Source organism: Lagopus muta, chromosome 3, assembly GCF_023343835.1.
Source record: "Lagopus muta isolate bLagMut1 chromosome 3, bLagMut1 primary, whole genome shotgun sequence".
Taxonomy (NCBI): domain Eukaryota; kingdom Metazoa; phylum Chordata; class Aves; order Galliformes; family Phasianidae; genus Lagopus; species Lagopus muta.
In genome coordinates this window covers 68657021-68683082 of record NC_064435.1, presented here as the reverse complement: position 1 = coordinate 68683082, position 26062 = coordinate 68657021, and the positions used below count along the sequence as shown (strand labels likewise).

The following is a 26062-nucleotide window of genomic DNA, read 5'->3' as shown; positions in this document are numbered from 1 at the left end:
ATAGTCACACTGTTTGGAGGTCAATAATTCTAATTTTCTCCTAAAACAAACAACATAGAGTGGTGTGGATTAACTGTGCTATTCTATATCCAACATCCAGTGATACTGGAGTTGGTCTAAGGTTTAAATGCAGCTCTGCAAACACAGCTCTCTGTTTCCAGGGACAAACTGGACTCAAAAGCAGCAGTGATGCTTTCACGCAGTCAGAATTCATGGAGCTTGAGGACCTGAGCTAGCTCAGTGCAGAGCCCACTTGTTGACTTCAAGCCTGTGTTCTTAAGAGTGGTAAGGCACTGGCACAGGCTGCCCAGAGAAGCTGTGGATGTCCCATCCCTGGAGGTGGGCAAGGCCAGGCTTGATGGGCTCCTGGGCAGTCCCATCCGGCAACCCTAGCTGTGGCAGGGGGTTGCAACTAGGTGATCCTTGAGATCCTTTCCAACCCACGTCATTCTACAATCTGTGCAGCTCCTGAGCTGATAGACTGCTACTCACTCATGAGAAAACACTTTCTTGAAGTGACAGGAAACAACTAAAATTAAAACAGCAAATACATTAATGAACATAACAATATGTCTGAAAAAAGCAGACCACATTGTTTATGTTCCAATTCTATCAAAGTTAAAATATAGAATAAAAGCAGTAACTGTGAAGAAGTGAAACAACAACTATAGCTAATAACGTCTCATCCAGAAACCAAGAACTGAGTCCATATGGGTGACATTTGCAGCAAGTGTGTAGGATTGTTGTGGTTTAACCCAGCAGGTGGCTGAGCACCACACAGTTGTTCACTCACTCCCCCCCCATCCCTTTCCAGTGGGTTGGGAGAGAGAGTCAAAAGGGGAAAAAAAAAAAACAAATACAAAGTAGAACTCATGGTTTGAGATAAAACTATTTACTAAGACAGAGAAAAGGGAAAGGATAATAACTATGATATATATATATATATGAATGTATATAATGACTGATGCACAAACAATTGCTCACCCCTGACTTATTCCCAGCTAGCCCTCCCAGCAGCTGAAGAGAGTGAGATGAACTCCCACTCCCTTCTTTCCCCTCTTTCCACATGATGTCAGTGGTATGGAATATCCCTTTGACCAGTTTAGGACAGCTGTCTTGGTTCTGTCCACTCTCAGCCCTTCGTTAGTACGAGCTGACAAACAGGAACAACCGGGGCTCTGTACAACACTGCTTAGCAGTAACTATAAACATTGGTGTGTTGTCAACATTGTTTTTCTCCTAGAATAAAAACATAGCATCGTACCAGACACTCTGAAGAAAACAATTCTGTCCCAGCTGAAACTATGACAAGGATAAAGTCTTCAGTATTCTCTGAGAACTTGTCCAAACTGACAGCAGATACATACAATTTAACATATATAACTAGCAAGTAGCTATTACTGGGACAGACATGATTCATTAAGCTGATCCATACCAAACAAATGCTGATGCCATTCACACAGTAATAGGACAGAATAGGACCTAGGACAGGAAAGAAAGTGCAATAGATCACTTTCTGGAAGAACTAAGAATTACTTTAAGGTTATTAGGTTATACCATCCAGTTGTATCTCTTCTAGTAGACAAATCAAGGCTGGAACACAGTCTTGTGCACTATGACCACTATGGCTGTGCAGCTGCCATCTTGCACAGTTTTCTTTTGGGCTAACCGCCATTTTCCCAGAGCCATTTCCCAGACATTCCTTAGGGGAAAGAACAGGTCAGGAATTATTTGGAGAAAGTTGAGACCTGGCCACGCTGTTTTGGCAAGAAAGAAGGTTTCTAAGACTTAAGAGTTAAGGCTGCTAAGAAAACAAAAAACAGTTTGTGTTAGTCTGTTTGCCTCTCTCATCTGCTTGTTGATTTTTGTTGTTGATGTTGTTGTGTTTGTTTTTTTTGAGCATTAACTGGCTTCAGTACTTTTCCCACAGCGCCTACAAAATTGGTGCTTGGAGGCTGTAGTTAATTAAAAGTTAGGTATTTCTGTAGTCAGAGCTTTTCTGAAACAGATTGAGGATTACAGTATGGTAAAATCAGGGTGAGGGAAGTGAGGAATTGCATAAGTGGACATTTGCAAGAATGCATAGAAGTGCAAGTTCTTGGAAGGTGACTATAAGAGAAAGGAATCCTCCTGCCTAGCCATCAGCTGAGAACCAAGGTGCTGCAGGGGAGCAGAGGACAAATAAGACCATATCTATTCCAGATATCTCCAGACAGGTTGAGGACTGAACCATGCAACTTCAAGGAGTCAGTCATTTGGGGAAAATGGTATATCAACTGAATTCTTAATCGCCAAACTCACAGCACAAGGTGCCTGTGCTCCTCATCCCACCTGCTTTATTTTGCACTGGAACTGGATGATGTGATAGGGAAGTGTATCCACATTTTGACAGTGAAAGGCATTTTTCTACTCCTTCATTCTTGAAAATAATGTGTAAGGATAGATAACGACCCTATGCCTATATAAAATGAGGAGGCATCATGTCTACATTGAGTATCACACTCAGAATTTTATGCTTCAGCTGCTGTAAGAAGTAATTCACTTAAAATCAGACACAGAATACCAAGACATAGAAGTACGACTGTATAAAACTGAAAAAGCTAGACAATGTCTGTGAAAATGGAAGCAAATAGCAAACCTAATAATAACTTAATTAAAGGAATTAACTATTCCTCTCTAGAAAAAAATTCCCAGAAGGACACTGCAACAAAATTAGGAATGCATAGTTTTATCTTTTCACTTTTAAGCTATTTATGTTAATATCACTATTAAAAAGATATAGCATACAACCCCCTTGCAAAATATATTCAGTATGGTGAGAATGTAGTTGGTGCTATAGCACTATAATGTAAGAGAGGAAGGTGTGGCTGGTACAGCACACTGCCTTCTGTTCCAGTCTAGAAGTACTGGAATTTCCAATCATCACCAGCTTGCATTTACAGAAGAGTAACAGCCTCAAGAGCAAGTCTGCTAACACTGACATTTTACAATGTAGTTAAGATAGTGAAGGACTGTGGTCTTCTTGATCACATAAGTTCATATACTGGAAAATTAAATATGCTAAAATAAACTTGTAACCTTTAGGATGAGAAGTATTGCAGGTCTCCTTGTTACAGCCTTTCAGAGGACGTTCACATTTTCCATGTTAATGCTTGAGTAGTATGAAAGGGAATTATGCATTCTCCTACATACCTATACTCTCCTAGGCAAGTGGGCTCTTTATAAGCATATCTAAACTGTGCAGACTGTCTTGAAGAAGTGAAACCCAGAGCGTATCTGCAGATTGTAAAAATGAATTAAAAAACATAGCAGCTGACATTTCTATACCTGCCCAGATTTAAGCACAGAATCAAGGGCAAAGAAAGGCGCAGCCATAAAAATTGCCTACTGTATCAGACTATGCAGGGCACAGCATTCCCCTCTGGAACTGGTTGGCAGCTGCTGCACAACTTGGTGAGACAGAGCATTGCTGTGTGGGGAGAGAGAAGGAAAAAAAGCACGAGGGATAGGACAGCAGTAGCTGCTGCTATGAAAAAAATAAAATACAGCCTTCCTTCTTCACTAGCAGTCATTGTTTTGTGCCTCTCCTGCAGCAATAACAGCAACTCAGTTTGTGTAATTGCAGTAGAAAGTGAGAGGTGAGCTGCATTATCTTCCTCAAAAGCCATTCTCCTTCAAAAAGCATTCCAGGTAGAAGTATACTGTAAGATACATTCAACCCACAGCCTTTAGCCATTTAGACTACTAAAATTCCTGTGTGCTTTATGCTTTCTTGTGTAGCTTCAGCCTTACAGGTTACATAATAATGCACATACTTAAAGACACTATCTTTCTCTCTGGCCTTTTGTTCTATAAAGATGTTGTCTTGCATCTGCATAACAGCATAAACCAGCTTTCTATTTCTGAGTCTCAGTGAGGTACATTTTCTTCTTTTCATCCACTCAATGCTGATACTTTGCATTTAGTATTTTGCTGTCATGCCACTCATGCTACAGAAAAATTTGATCTAAATATCAATGCCTATTAAAGATGATGTTTGATTAACAGAAGAATTTAAATCGGTGGTTTAAACAAAACGTATAGGCCTACATGGTGCATGCTGCTTAGGCCATCCCAATGTATGCTATATATTGCATACATGCCACACTAAAGTTTCCCACATTTGAAAATGTGGTCCACTGCCTGATATCACCAGTTGTATCTATTTCTAGGAGCTGACGAGATATGAAAGCATAAGCAGTACTATTAACAGTGAAAAAATTGCTATTAATGCTGAAAAAGCTAACTAGATCAAAGTAAATATTTGTAATTTAGATAAAGAATGCTTCTTTCAGAGATTCCATATATGAATTGCAAAGCACCTGTTAAACATCAGCTCATGAATCTTGCTAGAAATAATCATGTAATTATGATTAAGTGATAAAAATCTGCACATATGCATATGGTAGAACACAGACTGTCAACAGCATGGAAGCCTTAGCAACACCACCATACCACCAGGCTCAACCCAGGCACCATCACCCTACTACCACAAGCCCACAGGAGCAGAGGCACAAAGTCAGGTGAGAGCCCAAATTAAGGGCTCAGAGGATGGGACACCCTGCCTGGGTCCATCCCAGCACCATTCAAGGGCAGCCTCAGTCCCAGTAACTAGGTGGTACACCTATCACTACAAGTCATGGAGAGCAACTCTCCAGAGCACCTTTCTATTGACTACATTGACTAAGAGAGGTCATTATCAGGGGTTTGAAACACATCAGTGGATGCAGGGTGATGCAAGACTTAATATAGGATGGTTAGGGGAGGAACCAAAGGAAGAGGAAGAGAAACACTGTGGTGATCTGGGGTGGAACAAGTGTGGAAAAACAGAGGGCTAAGGAGATAGAAGGGGTCAGTTGTGTGTAAGCAAGCATCTGCTTTATACATTTGCCTGGTCAGCGCAGTCTGTCCTGTCTGCTGATAAACTTAATTTCTGCTTCCTTTCCTGAGTGAAGCATACTCTGTTCTATGTGCAACTGTGTGTACACAGGTTTGGGGCCAGGCCAAGGGCACTGGGCCCCCTGGCAGCAATTGAAGGCAGCACAGGTGTGCAAGTCCACGTGTGAACACCAGCACACACCAAACCAGATCCAGCTTAGTGATGTAGCCCAGAAACTGGGAAGGGGGAGGTGTCTTTAATGGTCATACCATGGTATAGAGGGGACAAGGGAGTCCTGACTGACTGGAGCAGGGATACAGACTCAAGGGCACCTGTGTCCAGGTGCCAGCCACTGGGGAGACTGGGATCCCAGGAGAGCTGCTAAGAGTCTAGGCTTAGCTGCTGAGTGGGGGCACATGTGATGTCTGTATGTAGTTGTGTTCTCATTAGTGGACATCCACAGTGCATGGCTAAAGAGAGGAGCAGGATGGGACTGCCAGTACCATCTTTGTCTGTCTACTGGAGTCATCCTCCACACCACAGTAACTATCTGCAGGACAGGGGAAGCAGAAGGATGCTGTGAGCAGTGGTAGGTCCTTGCAGCAGGTGCAGCAGCGCATGATCTAACCATGATAGCAAGCAATTAAAGAACACCAAATTTGGTGATGCACGAGGAAAGAAGAACTAAACAATTATAGCCTCACTAGACTCACTTGAGTGTTATGTCAGACTTCTGAACAATTTGTGAAGGAAAAAAATCATGAAAAGCATGACAGTTAAAAGAAAATAGAATAAAGTACAGCAGCGTCTTGTGCAGGAAAGATCGTATCAGACTAACCACTTTCCCTTGAAAAAGCACATGATTCTACCATACAGATCTCGTTTTTAAAAATTCAGAAGAAATGTGACACAGTGGAAAACCACTGGTAACTTCAGAAGAGATAAAGATACAGAACACAAGCCAAAAGGGTTGCACTGCTGTGGGTTCCTGGGACAGGACTGCATAAGTAACAACTGTCTCAGGAGTAAGAGAGAGGCAGCTATATCAGTTTGGCTTTTTGAGGTACCCAATAAAAGCTCACGGAGGCTGGAAACTCTTCATGAGCCAACCACTATAACCCCAACATCAGACTGTCGAGTAGCCAAAACGAGGAACACCTGCCACATACTATCAAAACTACCTCAAACCTTTGAGAACCCACAAGATTTAATCTACCAATGTTTTCAATGAACAGGTGGCATCCCATTCCAGCCTGCAGAATCAGGGTTCAAAATGATGCTTCTGGGCCACCAACCCCTCTCTACAAGAACAAGGAGGTTGCTGGGAATCGGGAGCAAAAAACCTTATGATTCAAATAGGCAGGAATGATTTGCCTAATTGCAAAGGTAAAAAAATCAATGCCCATGACCTATTCAGGAAAATAAAAGTAGAATAAAAAAAAACCTCTCCCCCAAACAAAATGAAACAAAAGGTGGGGAAAAACAGGAAATGCAGATTTATTTTTAAAGAATACCATTACCAATTTCTTAGTCATTATAAATCTTGAAATAAAAAAAAAGCCCACAAATCAGAAGTCAAACAGAAAGTAACCCTAAGAGTTCTAGTCATCATGCACATACCAGCAGATCACTTAAGTATTTGGCAGTGGCTTCATCTTTATCTATCCTTAGCATATAGGATATAATTCATCTTGAAGTAGGAGACCTCAAACCAGACAATGGTTAAAAAAAATAAGATAAAAATGCTTGTGTATGTAGCCCTTGCCCTTGCACTTCCCAATTCAAATGTTCTCTAAATTAAAATAATTTTCATTTAGCATTTGTTTTTGTCTGCCAGGACCAAACACTGCCTTAGGAATTTACCCAGCCTAGGAGAAAGGAACTGGAAACAGAAGTTAAAATCAAACACTACTTAAATAAAATTTATTACAATTTATTTCTTTTTGCTGTACGCTTTCTTGAACATAGACTAAAACAGTGTGTGTGTGTGTGTGTGTGTGTTTGTGTGTATATATATGCATGCTGATACATTTACAGATTTGTACCTTTAGAAGGGACCACATCTTCAATGCTGACAGCAACAGCCCCCCTTCAAAAAAAAATCAAAAAAGTCAGGAACACTAGTTTAAAAAAAAAAACAGTGACATTTTGTAATGAGTTAGCCAACGTTTGGAAAATCCCTATGCTTAGCGAGGAAAAAGGATTAAAAACCAATAAATTCTTTTGTTGAGAGAGTAAAAACAACAACCTTCTGGCACATTTAAGGTTACTAGTTAGCTTATTTTTAACAAATTAAAAACAAAAGGCCTTTATTGATAGTATCAGCCCATTGTGAGATCAGAATGGTTGAGTAGTTGATAATAAAGCAGGAAAACCACAGCTATTTGATCAGAATCTGGTCTGGTTTGGGGAGAGATAGGTTGTGTGTTTATGGTAATGGACGGCAGTGAAATACTTCTCATTCCAGCAATAACTGAAAAGGATCTTGAGCCGTTGAAGTCTTCCAAGCCAAATGCCTTAACAGCATAAATGCAGATGTGTTCTGCAGTGGTCCTGACCACAAGGCTGCCAGGAGCAGATGGAAAACCCTGTACAGTATGGATTCTCTGCATAGTAGTAGGATGTTCATGTGGAAAGAGGGAAAGTCCTGGATTCCAGACTATGTGCCTAGATAGGATTAGGATTAATTTTGTCAATAGAAAAAAAAAAAAAACACATAGATACACAGTTGCTTTTTATAAGCTGAAGCTTGCACATGCGACTCTTTTCCTCCTTGCTGTCACAGATCCCATTCCTGTGCATTCAACTCTGCACAGAGCTGTAAGCCTCTGTGTTGAGCACACCAGCACACACTAACCCCTTTGTGGGTTCAGCTCCGATCAGCATTTGGCACCTCTGCAGCTGCCTCTTGAGTGTTCCTTATTGCTAACATCCACGTTGCAAGAAAGATGCCGATGAAACACAGGGAAGGACTTAGAGAAGAGCTGTGAAAGTGATGAAGGGTTGAGCTAGTATCAAAGCAGGCAACTGATTAAGGTTGCCTAAAATAAATATTTTACTGATAAAAAGGTTATTAGGTGAATTCGTGATAATCTGGAAGTACTCTCATGAGAGATAAATGAATTGGATACTACTGGCTCTGCAAGTCTAGCAGATGAAAGCTAAATAACAAGGCCAGACAAATTCCTACTAGGAAAGAAGAAGATTTTAACACTAACATTCAGCAATAATGGAGAAAAAAAAAAAAAAAAAAAAAAAAGTCAAGATTTGTGAAAAAAGGTCTCCATCATTGCCAATTTTTACAACAGGGATGATCCCACCTCCCCAAAAAACACACATAGCTCCAGTAACAAGGAGAGTTGAATTCTTTATATCAGCAGGAAATTTTTACCTCTGACCACAACCAACACTTGATAATCTAAGCATACTAAGCCCTTCAGTTTTACTGAAGCCAATTTTGTAAAAAAGAAAAACAAACAAACAAACAACAACAAAAAAAAGAACGACAAAAGACAACAAAAGGAGTGGCAAAAACAGTCAGATAGGATCTGCCTAAACTGAGCGCAGACACCGATTTTCCTCTGCTAATGGACTAAAGGTATGCATAACTTCCAAAATGCTAGAGGTTAGCAGCAAGAGTGATTGGAAGATGCTGAAAAATTGAAGAAAGTCCAGCAGGGGGCTACCGGATGGAAGAAAAAGCAAGGAGAATTCACCATATGAAAAAGACTGAAAGAACTTCTTCAGGCCAGAGAACAGAAAACTCAGAGGAAATTAATCAGTCTTCCAATATAGAGAAAGTAGTTTCAAAGGAGATGCACATACACCTTCCAAAAGGATACATGCTATATATACACATTATGTATGCTAAAATCTACCCAGCAGAAGATTTGTTATCCTACTAGTTTTCTGCTTTTTAAGCACCTAGTAGAAAAAACACCACATTCACTGCATGGTTGGTTGGTTTTTTTTCTATTTTGCTGAGATGGACCAGTAGCCCTGAAATCAAAATAATATATTTTTGTCAAAACTCAGTGCAGCTCCATAACCATGGATTTACTGAGCTCAGCCTTGAGTGTGTTTTTCTAAGCTTTCAAATGTCAGTGTACCGCCAGTTCCTCATCTTGGGGCTTTAGTGACTGAGCTCTGTGAAACAACTTCATTTCAGGCCTCAACAACATCCTTTTCTGGTCAGAAAAAAAAAAAAAAAAAGGATTCAACGTTTCAAGTCTTTTAAATAACTGTACCCCACTTCAGTTTTTCATTAATTGCATACATTTATCCTAAATCAACTTGAGGCATATCATTGAACAGCATTATTTCTCTTTTTACTATAATCAATGTCTGTAATCCAATCATATTTTTTTTATTTATTCATTTCAAATAAAAGGACACAAAGCATTTTTCTGCTTACACATAGTATAAACAGTCATCTAAATGCATACAGAGGGCACAGTGAGCTGTGATAATGGCTTTCAGACCCTTCCATGACCGAGTCCAATATCCATGACAGCTCAGTGCACTCAGCACTTTCATCAACTGCCAAAGCACAGAGAACATTTAATACATTTCTCAAAGAGGGAATAGAAAATTAATAATACCCTTGAAGTTAAATACTCATAACAAATCTACAAACTGCCCAAAGATTCCACTCTTTCTGAAAGAAACTGGAAGCTACAGAAGGGCTCAAAGATGCAACAGAGTCCATAATTTATTTCTTTTGATTCTAGAGATATTCTGTCTCTAAAACATAACATCTTTTGAAAGTCTTGTTTTAGTTGCACCTGATTATAATGGTCAGAAAAAAATAAATAAGTTCCACAAACAGCATCTCTAAAACATTTTTAGGGAAAGAGTGGAACACACATTAATTTGATACCCTAACCTATAAGTCAACACAAAACCAAGAATAAAATTATCCTCAGCTTATTCAAATACAATCAACAATACCATATCAATGAATTATTAAAATTATATTTTGACTGCAGATGACAGTGGTTCTTGCTTAGCATACAGCACAATTCAGCAAGCTCAGCAATAACAACTAACCTAAATTAAGTGGAGAAATGCAAAGCCACATATCTCACCATTTGAATATTTCTACAGGGAACATCTACTTTTTATCAGATTTCAACTGCAATACTCCAGATAACACAGGTCTGCAGACATGTCTGGAAATACAATGCATTTTCCTGAACCACTAATTTACTTTTGTAAAATCAGTGTAATTTTGAAGATATGTTCTGAGGCACATTTTTCAAACAATGACATAACTTAAACGATAAGTTGAAACTACTTGTTTCATATTTCATGCCGTTTGGAAGAAATAAGACAATGCCTTCCCTCCTTGTTCTTCTGATAGACTTACTACTTTTAAGCCTTGTTGCAATTTTGATGCAAAAGGTAAAAGAATTTTGCTTCCCTGAGATCATACAAATATACAAAAAAGCACGTACGTGCTTTTCAAAATGAAATTCCCTTTTTTACAGATCTCTAACGAGGACACCTAGGTTCATCACAGTACCACGATAAAAAAATATGATATTTCACCATTTGAAAGATATTCTCCAGAACAGAGAGGAAAAAGAATTCCCACTATTTGGATTTTTTTTTTTTTTTTTGTAATTATTCATCTGTGATAATGTTCTCTAGCAAAATGATTAGAGTTGAGTTACAAGCCAAAACCCAACTGCAAATACAGGTGCATTTTGTAAATGTCACGATGTCTGCAGCCAGTCTGCCCTCTTCAATCAGTGAGCCTGGCCAAGAGGAGGCTGTAAAATGCCAATAAAAGGCTGAGAAATACAGGACAAGGCCTACGTTGGACTTCAAGAGGGCAATTTCTTTCCAGCAAACCCAGCTGAGGCTACTCTGAGCAGCAATGTTTTTTGGTTTTTTTGAGTCAAAAACAACACTGCTACCTGGAAAATAATCTTTTTTAAAGCCTACAAGTTAGGCTTTGATGAGGTAAGAAGAAACGTGTTTTACGTAGATGTGTGGCAATGCACCTACCAGAGTATGGCTGTATCACAGAATTTTTTCTTATCAATGATAATTTCAACAGTGGTAAGCACTGTGTGTGTGTGGCTGTGGATTCTACCACTTAAGGATGTGTTTCAGCAAGACATAGCACTGCTGACAGCTTCAGGATTAGAGACCGAATAGCTATAAATTGAGTCTGTGGCAATTCAGAAATGGAGAAGAACCAATCGGGAAACTCATGGTCTTACTTACTGGGATATTAAGTGTGCAATTAATCATTAATTTCACAAAGCACCTACCTGCCAAACCAAGTGCTCCTTTATAACAGCTGTACCTGATAGACAGACGCTCAGCACAATCGTATGAGATGCAGAGGTCAAGACGCTGGCAACTATAGCATCCCTCATGTTGAAGGGCAGCATGGTATACACCACAAAAATAATGAACAAGAAAAATGATACCTGTGCAAGACAGCAAGACAAAAAAAGAAGCATGTCAAATTCATTCTGGAATAACATTCAAAAAATAACATTTAATTTTAAATTCTCATCAGAATAAAGTTATACATTGTTTGGTTTTGTTGGTTTTTGCTTTTTTGTTTTTTTTTGTTTTTTTTTTTAAATACAAGAAAATTTCTGTTAACCACTAAGGAAGGTTGATTTTGGAGAACTAATTTCAGAAAATGCTGAGGAAATTGCATCGCATATAATTTTAAAAGTGCAGTTTCAAGATTCAACTTCATGATTAAAGAAATTCACAGCATTCTAACGTTTCAAAATTGACTTTAAGTTTCTTTTTTCAATGTTTTATTGCATTAACCATCCTGTTTACAGTTAAGAGTGTAGTTCTCCTGTGATTAGTGGTTTTTGATTAAAAGCTGCATCGCAAAACAATTACTTTGCCAAATCATTCCACAGGGTCTAAGGAATTGTAAGTAAGGCAGAAAGATTCATCTTGATGCACAAAAACATCAAAATTTAATACACAGTATTGTATAGGTTAAATAAAGTTATATAAGACTATACCAAAATCCTCAATTCATGCAAGCATTTTGTGTATCTACACAATGTATGTCAAATGCCATTAAAACACTACATATATTTGAACATGGAAAATAGCTTCAGACGATCACAGCCCATAAGCAGAATTTACTAATAGCTTCTTGGAAAAGGATACTAGTGTCCACGCTAATGTTGTGAAACTAATTCTTCATATGCATGTCCCAGACTGAACCAGCAAAAGGTACTCCTTCATTATACACACAAAAGGTTATGTATTTGATGGTACACATATGTTCCAAACTCCATCACATATTTGAGCAAGCACAACTGGATTTGAGAGAAAGATTTTGCATACTAAAGTAGGCATTTCTGGAAATGTACCAGCCTGTGTATTATGTCCCTAAGTAAGCCTTACCATTTCTTTTAGTTGACTTATCAATCTATTCATCATCTATCATCTAGAACTGCAGGGTTCAACTCAGACAGATCCCAAGTTGCTATTAGCAATAATAACTTGCTGCTTACTTCTCTCATTTCCAGTTTGTTTCCTTCACACCTGCATGTGATGACTCCATAACCAAAACTGAAGCCTAATATATGTATACCTGCCAGAATGTGGAGGCATCTTCTTCCCCATCTTGGAAAAGGAACTGGATGGAGAAGGAGTTCCATTTCTATTCCACTCATCTTTCTCTAATTCCTCCATTAAGATTAATTCAGCTCCTTCCTGATAACCTTTTGGTTCTGCCCAATCATCCCTTATGCTCAAGTCTCACTGCTTGTACTGCAGTTGCATTCTTCTCACGGTCTTATCGTTTTTGTTTTTTTTTTCCCATTGATATCTTCTGCAGCCCACATGTTTGTACCTCACGCTTTCCTGCCCAACCTCCACTGTATGCAGACGTATATTTTACCTGGCATACCCTCAGAACATATTATCACCACATCTAGGAAGGACAGGAAAAGACCAATCTGACAGAAGCCCAAGCTCTTCAGTGATCACATAGAAGCAGATGCAAACAGGGACAGAGCCAAAATGTTCAGGGCACAAAACAAAACAGAACCATGAGGAACTGAAAGGAAAATAAAGGAAAAAAACACACACACACACACACAAAAAAACCCTTTGTTACTGTACTCTTTCAATCTATCAGCTGATAGTATAAGGAAACAGAAGAACAGAAGCACTTGATATCTCTCTTCAGTCCCCTCTGAAAGCTTTAACTGTGATCAGATGTTAACAAAACTAACCGTAAGGAAGAGGTTTTAAAAACTTCTAAGTAAGAACAGGATTATGGAAGTATGGTGTTTTCAAATTATCCAGGCCTGGTAAAAATCAGCTGTGACACTGAGAGAGCTAACTTTGTCATCTCAAAACTTGGGAAAGATGTAGAATGTTCTGTCAGGCTGGAAGAGAGAAATGCCTTTGAAAGGCTGGGAAAAAAATGGAGATAAGAACTGGTTGGTTTAGTTTCAATTCCTGGAGCAGTAACAGACCAAATAATAATAAAAAAACTCATAAGCGAGTATATTAAGAGTTAAGAAAAAACGTATGTAAAAGCAAATGTGATTTTGTTGAAAATAAATCGTGTTAAAGCAATCTCATTTTCTTCTATGTCATGATAAAAGGTATCAGCACTGGGGAGGAAGTTGAGTGAGTTAGGTGGTAAGAACGAAAGTGAAAGGTCTTGTAATATAGACATAACATGACCGCAGGCTAAATACCAGGAAGGCATGTAACACCAGCTGTCTCAGACACGTCTCCTGTGAAAAAGAAATTGGTTTAAAAAGAACCCTGAGCTCTAGTTCTGGCAGAAATATTCCAAATACCTCCAAGACCCAGGGACTTTGAAAACAAGGTTTAAATGTTCCCAAGTTTAGATCTAGGGGCAGAAGTCATTTGCATATTTGTTAAAATTTTGTTATTAGAAAATAAAAAGTTATTCTTCTCTAATTGAATCGGACCTGAGTATTTTATATATTTAAATACGGCTTGACTATATAGCCAGACTACACAATCCATCTGACTCACAAGGTATAAGCCAGGTACTAAAATTCATCAGTGGATATAAGGTAAAATATGATGCTGTTACAACTTCCCATAAAACAGATTACTAAGAACAGGAAAGAAAAAAAAAAAAAAAAAAAAAGAGATGCATTGCAATATTTTTTGTGATATTCAGCTGTACCTAGAACATCAGCTCCACTTTTGTAATACATAAATGATACTTGCTCTTAACGGTAAGTTACTTCACTTAAATGGAGTAACTTAAAGAGGCTTACAGTAACTCCACACAAAATAAATGCAGAATTTTTACCTTCCACTACTGCCAACAGAAAGACTTTACAGAAGTTTCAGCTCCCCCTTAATACTATGCATTCACAGAGTCATAAAATTGTAGAATCACAAAATCATAAAATCACTGAATGGCTTGAATTGGAAGGGATTTTAAATATCACTTAGCTCCCCTGCCTCTGCCATGGGCAGGGCTGCCATCCACCAGCTAGGCTGCCCAGAGTCCCATCCAACCTGGCCTTGAGTGCCTTCAGAGATGGAGCATCCACAGCTTTTCCGGGCAGCTGTGCCAGCGCCTCACCACCCTCTGAGTAAAGAACTTCCTCGAAACATCTAATCTAAACTCCTCTCCTTTAGTTTGAAACCGTTACCCCTTGTCCTTTCATTATCTGCCTGTGTAAAAAGTTGGTCTTCCTCCTCTTTATAAGCTCCGTTTAGGCACAGGAAGATAGTAATGGCATCTCCTCAAATCCTTCTCTTCTCCAGGCTGAATAAGCCTAGCTCCCCCAGCCTTTCTCCCTAAGAGAGGTTCTCCAGCACCCTGGACCCTCTGCAACAGTTCTACATCATTCTTGTGGCCTGGACAAAGCACTCCAGGTGAGGCCTCACAAGACAGAGCAGAGCGGGACAATCACCTCTTTTGATACAGCCCAGGATACTCTTAGCCTTCAGGGATACAAGTGCACACTTCTGGTTCATGTCAAGCTTTTCATCCACTGAGAGCCCCAAGTCCATTACAGCAGGGCTGCTCTTCTCCCTGTCTGTACACGCCTTAGATTGCCCCAACTCAAACAGCTTAACACTTGTCATCTTCAAATTGCACCTAGATTCGCATGGGCCCCTTTTTCCAGCTTTTCTAGGCAGGTTCCCTTTGATGGCATCCCTCCCTTCTGTTGTATCAACTGCACAACATAGCTTGGTGTCATCAGCAAACTTCCTGAGGGTATACTCAATCCCACTATTTCACTGATAAAGATATTGAAGAGCACTGGTCCCAAGACAGAAGATACCACTCACCATCAGCCTCCACCTGGACATAGAGCTGCTGACCACAACCCTCTAGCTGTGACCTTCCAACCAATTATTTATCCACTGAACAGTCCACCCTTCAAATCCACATCCCTCCAATTTGAATAAAAATGTGATGTGTGACCATATCAAAGGCCATGCAGCAATCCAGGGGGAGGACCTCAGTTGCTCTTTGACTTTAAATGCTCAGTTACCCAGCATCAAATAGGATGAGCTGGATTAGAATCATGTTAAAGAACAACTGAAAACAAACTGATCTGCAAATTCTTACACTGGCATATAGATACAGAGCAGACACTTAATGTGCATCAAAAAATAGCCAACATGCAGTTTTAGAACTTGGGTCTGAGAAGATACAAGAGGTGTCAGTCATCTTTGGATTGCTAAAACGGAATTTCTCACCTAAAATGCTCATATCCATGAGGATTTTTGGTTCTTGGCAACATTCCTGTTCTCTATTTCCAGCAATGGTTTAATGATTCAGTAGGTTGAGAGCTCTGTTAATCACAAAGGTTCCTTTTCGATTTCACCGTGGCACAAAAGTGTTCTCCCAAGGTACCATGAAATATAACATCTTTACCTTTCATCTTTAGAACACACATAATTAATACGTAAAGCTTGGGAACACTCAAAGTATTTCAGAAGTCACTACATATAAGTTTGATACAACAGAAGTTGATTCTCAAAGACTTCTGTGTAGGGTGGTTCTTAAGGTAGAAAGAATTGGGATTTCAGGACTGAGTCATAGAATGTACAGCAGCAGTCTTTGACTTTTTTCATGATATTTTTCCAGGAATTGACAGAATATATAAATATTATATAAATACTAACACAAAGTGATGGCAAGCTCTGAAGAATTCAACAATCCCACTGAAAGAGTGAACAGAATAGAATAGTTCAGTTGGAAGAGACCTTCAAAGATCATCAAGTCCAACAGCCTGACCATTTCAGGGCCAAACAAAAGTTAGAGTGTCACTGCTAATAGGTGTCATCACATGTCTACACTTGGCACGCGTACCCATCAGTAAATGCAGTATTAATTTACAGAGCAGTATTTTTGACACTATTAAAAGCAAACTGTTCCACCAAAGCATGCCATAACCACAAAGCCTGTAGCTGCTTTGAAACTGTGCTGGAAGTAATATTTGATGTGAGTCATCACTGCCACTAACTAGTCAAAACATGCCTTTTTGTCCTGATCTGAACTTGGATTGCTTTAGAAATTTTATTCTCAGGCTTTTCTGACAATCTTATCATTTTCCATACCCTGGAGATGAGTATTTGGGCACTGATGTTATACATCAGGGCACACAGCATTCACTTTTGGTTAAAGTTTTGCAAGGAAGCCTGTGGTTTTCCAGCTTTGATTGAGAGATATCCAGGACTTCTGCCCATGATTCTTGGCTGTCAGAGCTTATCCAACCTTGAGTGTGTTTGCTGCTCTGGGCATCTCTTCTCTCAGAAGTGCCAGATTTTCTTCAATTATGTAAGTGGGTGTTCTTTTCCACGGCAATATAAAGGACAATGAGCTGCCATAATTTGGCTGTCTACATGGATTTGTAATGGACTATTTTTCTGCAGATTTTATGCAGTTACTTTCAGAAGCACAGTGAAATTTCCAATTACAGACTGCTGCAGTGATGCGACAAGAGTGGATGTACACTAATAGGCCTGAAGACAGTCCAGCATGGGATATCACCAGCAATCATGATCTCTCATGGAAATTCATTCTTGATATAGGACACAGCATAAAATTATAGCTATGCATTTCTACACATCTAGCAAAATGGAATGATCTTCATTGCACAGTAGTTCTTTTTTTAAAAATCAAACCTAATCTGAATGTTTTTAACTATGGCTATTTTGTCACAGCATCTCTAGACATATGCCGGCCAGTTCAGGCTCTGAACCATACCAATGACTGTGACCTAGGAAAACTGGCATGAAGTAGATAAGACTTAGTGGCTCACAGATAGGACTGTTGGATAGATCCCTGGTTTGGACTCTAATGCCATATACTGTAGAGGGTCCGAAGCCCATGGAATAACCCACCGGTTTGACAGTTGCTTTTCTGAGTGACATTGCCTTAATCCAGACAGGTGTTTGGGGTTGAAAATTCAACATATTTTCCACTCTAAGGTGTGCTTCCTTGCAAATAGGGTAACACAGGAGTTGTTGCTTTTTTCACTGAGAACAACGGTATCATAAATACACTAATTACTCATTTTATACAAGTCATGTTCCAACTATGACTCGCTATTTCCACAGCTAGTCAGACTTCATAACACTGTGTTAACAGGTTAATCATGACTTGTTTGGCTTATGGAAGAATCACTCGATGTTATTCAGAACAATTTCCCCTTGAGGAGCATATCTCAATGCTGACACATGCACATAAATCTAAGTGTGCTGTTTCACTCTGAACTATGGAAAAGCGCTGCTCACAGTGTTAATTACACACAGGATTAATAGGGCAATAATTAATGAAATATCTCTGGTTCAGGACAGCTTCTTGTCATGTAATGACAGGAAAACTTTTAGAGAAATTGCACTACCTTTCCATAGTATATTCAAGAAAGACTCTGATCACATAATTAAACAGTTAGATTACAAATATTCACATTAAGAGGGCCAACACATTATAAGATTGCTCTCAGATGTTAATTGTGTAACGGGAGTATTAACAGGTAGTTAAAGAATTTTCTCTTGGAAAGAATAACGCTTGGATTATGGCTACTGATTTCAAAGGCTGTCTATGTATATAATAGTACAAAGGAAGATATCCTAATTTTTCTAAACAAACAACTAAGTTTCATAACATAATTGACAGGACTTACTAATCTTACAAATTTTCTGCAATTACTATTTTTATGATTTAATACACTGTATATATTGAGGTGTCAGAAAGGTATTTATAAAAACTACAGACCGTACGTAAAAACTTTGTGTAGGGAGAGTAACTGATGCAAATACATAAAAGGTTTTTGCCAGTCCACATGCTATGAATTCCAGAAGTCAAACCCTCTGACTTGGACTTTAAAAAGCCAGGCAACATTCAAAGAACAAAACATGTTCCCCACTTAAAAAATTCCTTGAGTGCTAAAATCACCTTCTATGCTGAATGACCTCTGAAAGTCTTAAATTATGAAAGATTTAGAAAAGGTAAAGGTGAGCCTATTGTTCACTGAACCCTATAATAATGGAACAAAAGGGCACTCAGTGATACTACAGAATTGATTTAAAACAGATGAAAAGAAAGTACATCTTCACGTACCAGACTGTGAACTTCTTGAACTTAGCACCACAGGAGGTCACGGTGTACCACCAGGTTTAAAAGAGATTAAACAAATTCCTGGACTACTTGTCCATAAGACAATAATAAAGAGACAGGGCAGGACCCTCTGACATTTCTAGCACAACTGTGGATGCTGGGGAAATACAAAAGGAACAGACCACAGGAAGTGAGCAAGCTTGTGTGCTGTCTTTTAATAGCAGCTCCTCTTGACATCCTTGGGGACAGAATACAGAGGTAGATGGACAATGGCTCTGACCCTGTAGGAATTTTATTTATGTTCTTATGCTTAGAATCACAAGTACTTTATTTAAAAAAAGGGCAAGGGGGAAAAGAGAAAAAGAAGCGTTTATGACACAATATCTTCCTTGATTTTAGAATGAAGTAAGGTTTCAGAACAAAAATTGAAAGTTCAACCAATTTATGAACAGAAAGCATTGTAGATTTAGTAGATAGCAGGAAGTTGTGATAGGAAATATCAATTTTCAGCAGCAACAGGATATAATATACAAGAAACTAAACTTTAGTTTATATAAAAACTATGGTTTTTTGTGTGTTGGGTACATCACAAACCTTGAGAATAAAAACCAAGAATGAAAAATGTGGCTGTAATGTACTTCATAAAATTATGTTCGCAATAAACTCTTAATTCATTAATTTTAAGCAAACATGAACTTTTATTTCTTAATGACTGTCATAGAGGTAGTAAACAACCCTGTAAATCATCACTTGTTCTTGCTCCTGAGAAGCTTTCAAACTAATAATTCATTTCTTTTGTCTAGAAATCTGGGTTTAAATGGCATCAGGAAGCAAACATTCATTACAGCCTCTGCCAAAAAATCAGCCACAACCATTAGCAAAAGAGGATAGAACAGAAACAGGTTGACTGCCAGAAAATGAATACTTTAAAATAACTGCACAATAAGGGACCTATGAATGCACTGATTGCATACTATCTGGTGCTTTCCATGTCTCAGAATCTTTTCTTTCATTGAATGGGATTGCTAAATGGCATACAGGATTTGGAACAGGTAACCCAAAGACTATCAGTAGTGAATCAATTCTCTAGAACAACATTTGGTCCACCCTCCTATAGGAAAAAGGGACTTTGTGACTTAGCGACCTTGAGATTATTCCTGAACACATAAGTAGGAAAAAAATAAAAAAATAACAAAAGACTTTGGCTTACTCTGTAACTTGCTTTAACATTTTCTTCCTCATTTTACTTCTCCTCTTTCTGCTGCATCTCACTAGTCTTGTTTCAAGCACAGAAGAGTCTAATTAGGCAAGAAGATGGATTTACCCTATTAACCCTGGCCAAGTCAAAGCTGCATCCTCTTCAGAAGGATGCTACATAACAGCACAGAATTCTGAAGTAAACTATAGCTAATGGATTTCTAAGGGGGAAAATCAAGAGAGATCCAAACAGTTATACAGTATGAAGTTCTTCTTGGAACTACAGTCTTAAATTACCATTTTTCTCCCCACCAATTAATTGCAATGCTTAAAATTACAAACCACAGTTTCAACTGCAGCATCAGTAGCATCGTTATTCAATAATAATTTTTTCCCTATGTTCCCATTCCAGTCCTGTTTTTCTGCCAGAAGTGTTTACTTCTAGTTTCCAATAATGAAATTGGTAGTTTTCTTTCTAGACATGGTTACATAAATCAAAACCTATGTGAAGTCTAAAACTTGGTAACTACCAAAACAGGCAACGAACTATCTAGTGAAAAACATAGTAAATTCTGAAGGCTGGGTACTGACAGACAAATTCAAAGTGAGAAACACACAAGTACAACAAAAATTCTTGCTCCTTTTAACAACAAAGGAAATTAACCATTGGAACAGCAAATACAATGCTGCAGTGGATTTCTCATCATTGGGAACTCAAAAATTGTTCCAAAGTGCTTCAAAATTTCTATTGCAGCTATTAGACTTGCACTAGAAATGAATGCAAACAAGCCTAAGTTATAATAAGTGTCCAACAAAATTGGCAGATGTAATGCCTGACTGAAAACTAGGAATAAATATATGCATTTGAAATACAGTAGCAAATAAATCAGAAAGACTCTGAAGACTGAGACTGTTACAATTTTTTTAAAAATGTAAACAATTATATTAAATAGCATTTCTGACAAAAAAAAAAAAAAAATAGAATACATTATTTGAAAGTGGGGAAGAGAGAGAGAAAATTTAGGAGTTTCTCCGTAAAGGCACTCCAGCAGAACAGCACTTTCAAGAGCACTCAATACTCACTTCACACGTGAGCACATCAGGAGGTTATCTTTAAGAGGCAGCCTCCATCTCACATCTGAATCAGAGCCTGGCAGCACTGTCGTGCCAGGAGCCTGTAAAATCTCATCCTTGCTCAGAATAACAGGATGAATCTGCTCACTTTAGATCATTCCCCAGACTTCCCTGAAGTCATGTTTTCCCAAATGCTTACACATTAGGTCACTCAGAACCCTTCTGCAGAAATATACTTATCTCTGTGGATGCACTCATCGATGTGGGCAGCAGGGATGTGAATGCTTCAGGTTCTGAAGGGACTCTCCGGGTTCTCCTCTTTCTCCTTCCCTTCCAAATATACCAGCAGACCTACAGTTTTATCAATCCCTCATGCTGGATCTGTCTATATAAAAGCTACCTTTAGAGCAAAGATGAGAGACACTAGATGGCTAGATAGCATTCTAGAGCTACCTATTTGAGATTTCACAGAACCACAGAACCAGAGGTTGGAAAGGATCTCCAGAGGTCATCTGGCCTACCACTATGATCATTCAGGGCCACCTAGAGCAGATTGTCCAGCAAGTGCCCAAGCAGGTTTTGGGGATCTCCAAGGAGGGAGATTCACAACCTCTCAGGGCAATCTGTTCCACTGTTTGACCACCAGGCCTCCAGTAAAAAAGGGTTTTCCAACATTCAGACGGAGTTGTGTGTGTTTTAATTTGTGCCCATTGCTTCTTCTCCTGTCAAGGGGCACCACTGAGAAAAGCATGGCTCTTTTTCTCACTCATCCAAATCAGGTATTTAGACACACAGATTCACCTGAGACAACAGGTGACAGGTGTTTAGACAACATGTCACCTGAGCTTCCTCAAGATGAACAGTCCCAGCTCTCTCAGCCTCTGCTCACATGAAGGACGCTCCAGATGCTTGTTTTTATGAGTATTCATTGGACTCGCACCAGTCAGTTCCCATCTTCCTTATATTAAGAAGGCCAGGACTGGACACAGCACTCCAGATTGGGCCTAACCAGTGCTGAGCAGTAGAAGGATTACCTCCCTCAAACTGTTCTTCCTAATGTAGGCCAGGACACGAACACATACAACACAAACATCCTAAGGAGGTCTGAGTCGTGACAGATACGTGCTACAGTCACATATTATAACCATCAAAGCGGCCTGAACAACACAGTGGGCAGCCCTAGAGAAACCATCAAGATCAATGTGGTTATCAGAGAAATCATCAAGATCAGTGCTTGAAAGTGAAGAAGGAAAAAGGGAACCACAATGACAAGCAAAAAAATGTATAGCAGCTCGGCAGAGCAGTAACTGTAGCTGCACATGCTGATGTACACAAGATGTTTCAGAGAGCAAAATGTATTCCAGAGCTTTGCAGGGAAGAAGGGTATTTCTCTTCTGGAGAGCAGAATTCCTCCTTTCCTTGAGTCACACAAAGGACGACTAGGTGGTCAGCAAAGGGCAGCACACCTGGCAAGCTGACATTTTCTGTGGTGACTGTCCTAACAGGGGGCAAATAACCAGAGGAAGGAAAAAGGGTCATGAGTGGGGCACGCCTGTTAGAAAAAAACAGAATGGTAAGGAGCCTGAACAAATGAAGCTTTGATTTCTTTTGTGCAGATCAACAGTGCACAGATCAATAACATCATTTACCAGCTCAAGACAGAAAGTGCTGCAAAGGAAAGATGCAGCAAATAGAAATAGCTGAGCAGTTTGACTCCACTTCCAGAAACCTGATTAACTAGCTCATTTTTGCAGACTATGCTTTTCCCCAGGCATATATTTTTGGGCAGACTACATAAGAAGCACAAGAAAGTGTCAAGCAAAAGAACCTCTCAATGACTGCCATCAAATATTGTGATTGTGTACAGAACTGTAATAGTATAATGTTAAAAGAAAGGAAGGAAAAAGATTTCTTCTTTAGGAGAGCTGCCAAAATATGACGTAGCGAATCCTTGGAAAATTTTATTAATGATAAAAAAAAATGCCTAGATGTGTATGACATCAGAAAAATGGACAAGACGTGGTAAGCTTTTGGGGAAGAAAAACCCACAAAAACATAGCATTTAATGGTTTTGATGCTAAAATTGGTTCTACAGCACTTACTAAAACTATACATTACCCTCTGTGACACCTGCCTTTCACAAAGGTTTTCACATCTACCACTACTGTGACTGTTGCACAGTGACTTCAGCATCTCAGTATCACTCAGAACTTTCTACTTGCAACCCTGAAACCTGACTTCCACTAGCACCTCTGCAACTTTATACCCAAAACTACCAGGTCAAATACTTCCACAGCCTCCACAGCAACATTTTTCCTCATTCTTATTCAGTTGCTTTCACGTGGTTATGCCCATAGCAAATGCAAATCCAGCACTGCCAGGGAGAGGGAGAGAGGGTTGCTGCTAGTATGAATATCACTTCTTCTACCCCCTCTTCTAAGAGAGAATACTCTTTCAAAAGTATATCTGGAGAATATACTCAGCCTGAGTAAACTTAATAATTATAATAACTCCAAATTTAAACAGAGATTGGCGGCCCAGACACTCATGGACTATTGATGTGAATTCATGTTAAACTCTTGACTGAGGTTATCTTCTAATTGCAAAGACTAACTAATGATACTTAGCTGTAGGATTAGCTAAATATGGTAAACTTAATTAATCCCAGCAGGATCAATATAAAGAAAAATATTCCAGTCTCATAACAAGTATAAAGTTTCATGTATCACTATGTTGTAAATGTCAAAATTAGTCAACTAATTTACATATTATTTTACATAAGGTTTCAGCCTTCACTTGCTGAAAGGACTGTGATATTCTGTTTTGCACTTTCCTTTTCACACCTTTCACACCACAAACTTTTGTCCTCAAAGGTTTTAGTAGAACAATTGTTATGAAGATTTGGATCCCCAGAGGAAACATCAGTGCACTCCACATTACAGAAAATATGGTCCGAATTTTTCTATAAAGTTTCCTGGAATTAGAACAGTACCTTTTTTGAGTGAAATGTGTCTAAGTATATACCACACACATCACAGAAAAACTTAGGTGAATTACACAGTGAAACGTTTGGCACCACACTTTGTTTCTGCACCTAGCAGAATCATAGAGTTATAGGTTGGAAGGGACCTCTAGAGGTCATCCAATCCAGCATTATGGCTGGTTAGATAGACAAGCTTCATATAATGGGCACAGATCTTGATGCATCATTTACCAAAGCTGCATATACTCTTACACAGTGAGTTAATTAGTGGAAGAGCATTAATTTTTTTATTTTTTTTTTCTCATGGCAACTTTGTAGGTAAACAAAACAAGGCAATGAGAATACTTTTTTTTTCCCCACATACCCAGTGCCACGTTACTATCAAAGCCACAACCTCAGAACCAATAAAGCACCTGATCTTAGCAGATATCTAACTGTAACAAAATAAGTTTCAAAATTAGAAGTGTCAAGAAGGGTTAAAAAGAAATGATCACATTCCACCTAACCTATATACAGTCTAACAAGTTAATGGAACCACACAGGTTTTTTTTCCATGAAATAGCAACTGGAAAACACAAGCAAGAATTTCTAGATACTGTTGGGTGAGATGATGAAAAAGACAAGAAATATAAATGAGTTCCTCTCAGTTATGACAACTATCAGTTTGCAGCAGTGCACAGACAAGTTACAGCTTTAATACAGTGTCAGATTCAAAGAATAAAACACTAAGCATGCATCACAAACACTATCCTGACTGACAAAGCTGAGTGTTTAAGCTCACAGCACATCGTTAGTTTGTAGGTTAACAAATTAATAGAGCACAGGGCCATTCCACAGTCAGCGACAGCTATCAGGTGGGAACTGCTTTATCCATGCAATTATGGGGACAAGGATGATGATGTGAATCTGAACACAATTGTAGGCCAGACTAGGGATAAAGGAAACATATGTGTCCAGATAAGATTTCGGTACCATGAATAAAAATGTTGAATTTGCGTAAGAAAACAATTACTATGCATAAGAACATGACACCCAGCCATATATGATTAAGATAAATCCCACAAACCAGAGAGAATAAGAAAAGCTTTGGAGCTGATATAAGGATAAATAAATGTGAGTGTAATTTTCCTTTACTTGTTGTATTACATCTCAAAAACATTTAAAAATAGTTTCCTGTTTTATAAATGAAGCGCTCCAAAAGTAATGCCTCCTATTTATTTCCATGGAAACTACAACAGTTATAAAGCACTATTTTTCAACACAGTCAACACCATTAGCTACGCATTTTCACCAGCAATGAACAGGAGCTTGCATGCCACACTTTTAAAATCTGCATCATTAAAGGTGACCCACTGTCGCTGTTACCTCTACTGAAATGCACCACTCACAGCCTCACTGCGCTTACATCCACTGTCTGGTCTCCATAAATGTTCAGCAAGTGCAGATGAATTTTAGTGGGTGCCATTTCTTCATGGAGGAATTTAGTTCAACATCTTTGTTTCAATCACACTCCCATGTCAGATGCCGTTTTGCCAGACTGCTCCTCTGCTGCCATCTGTCACACAGCAACCAAATGTTGGTGGAAATGTTGGTGGAAAGGTTCAATCTCTACTGCCATACCACCAACACCTGCCTCTGACATTGTGTGCCAATGTAATAAAATAGAGGGCATTACTTTTGGAGCAGCTCTCATACAGTTATTTTAACCTGTATTATTTTAAAAGTGATTGGTGGGTAAACTGAAAATACCATCTCTGTCAAAGCAATAATCAACTTAACAATGAGATACTGAAACACTCTATCATAGCACTCAGCACTCAAGTACAAACTCCAGAAAATACATGGATTAAGCCAGGCCAGCTGCCTGAAAAGTGGGAGAACAGATATTTGTAAGGAAGAGATGTCTTCTCATGATGAGCAGAAAGCAATGGCTTCTGAAAGACGATGGCTTTAGCTCCAAGAGTTTTCCAACAAGTTTGGAGCAACCACAAAGACAACTCAGTTTACTTAATCTATATGTAGTTCACTTCTGCTTTTCCCATTCATGCTAAGGATGTCAATAAAAGCATTATAGCTCCACAAAAATGCCAAGCAGGTGACACAGAACAGCTAATCCTACTCCACATGCTGTTCCAGTCAATAATAAATAACATTATCTCCAGGTTATATATATGCTACTATTTTAAAGTGCAACATAGCTATGCCAGGATGATTTACAGGCTGCTAAGTGCTGGCAAGTCACAGGTTTGATTTTCCTTGCTCTAGGAATAAGCCCATTTATAAGATAACGCTATGATAGCATCTCAAAGAA

The 26062-nt window shown here is 38.8% G+C and overlaps 1 protein-coding gene across 3 annotated transcripts in view; it reads right to left on the bottom strand.

Moving 5' to 3' along the window:
- The window catches only part of ADCY2 (adenylate cyclase 2), a 205591-nt gene that overhangs the window by 132992 nt on the left and 46537 nt on the right, over positions 1–26062 (bottom strand). For all 3 annotated transcript variants that reach the window (XM_048939390.1, XM_048939388.1, XM_048939389.1), the window contains one exon: positions 11200–11361. In XM_048939390.1, the coding sequence (XP_048795347.1) occupies positions 11200–11361 (162 nt within the window). The remainder of the gene's footprint in view (positions 1–11199; positions 11362–26062) is intronic.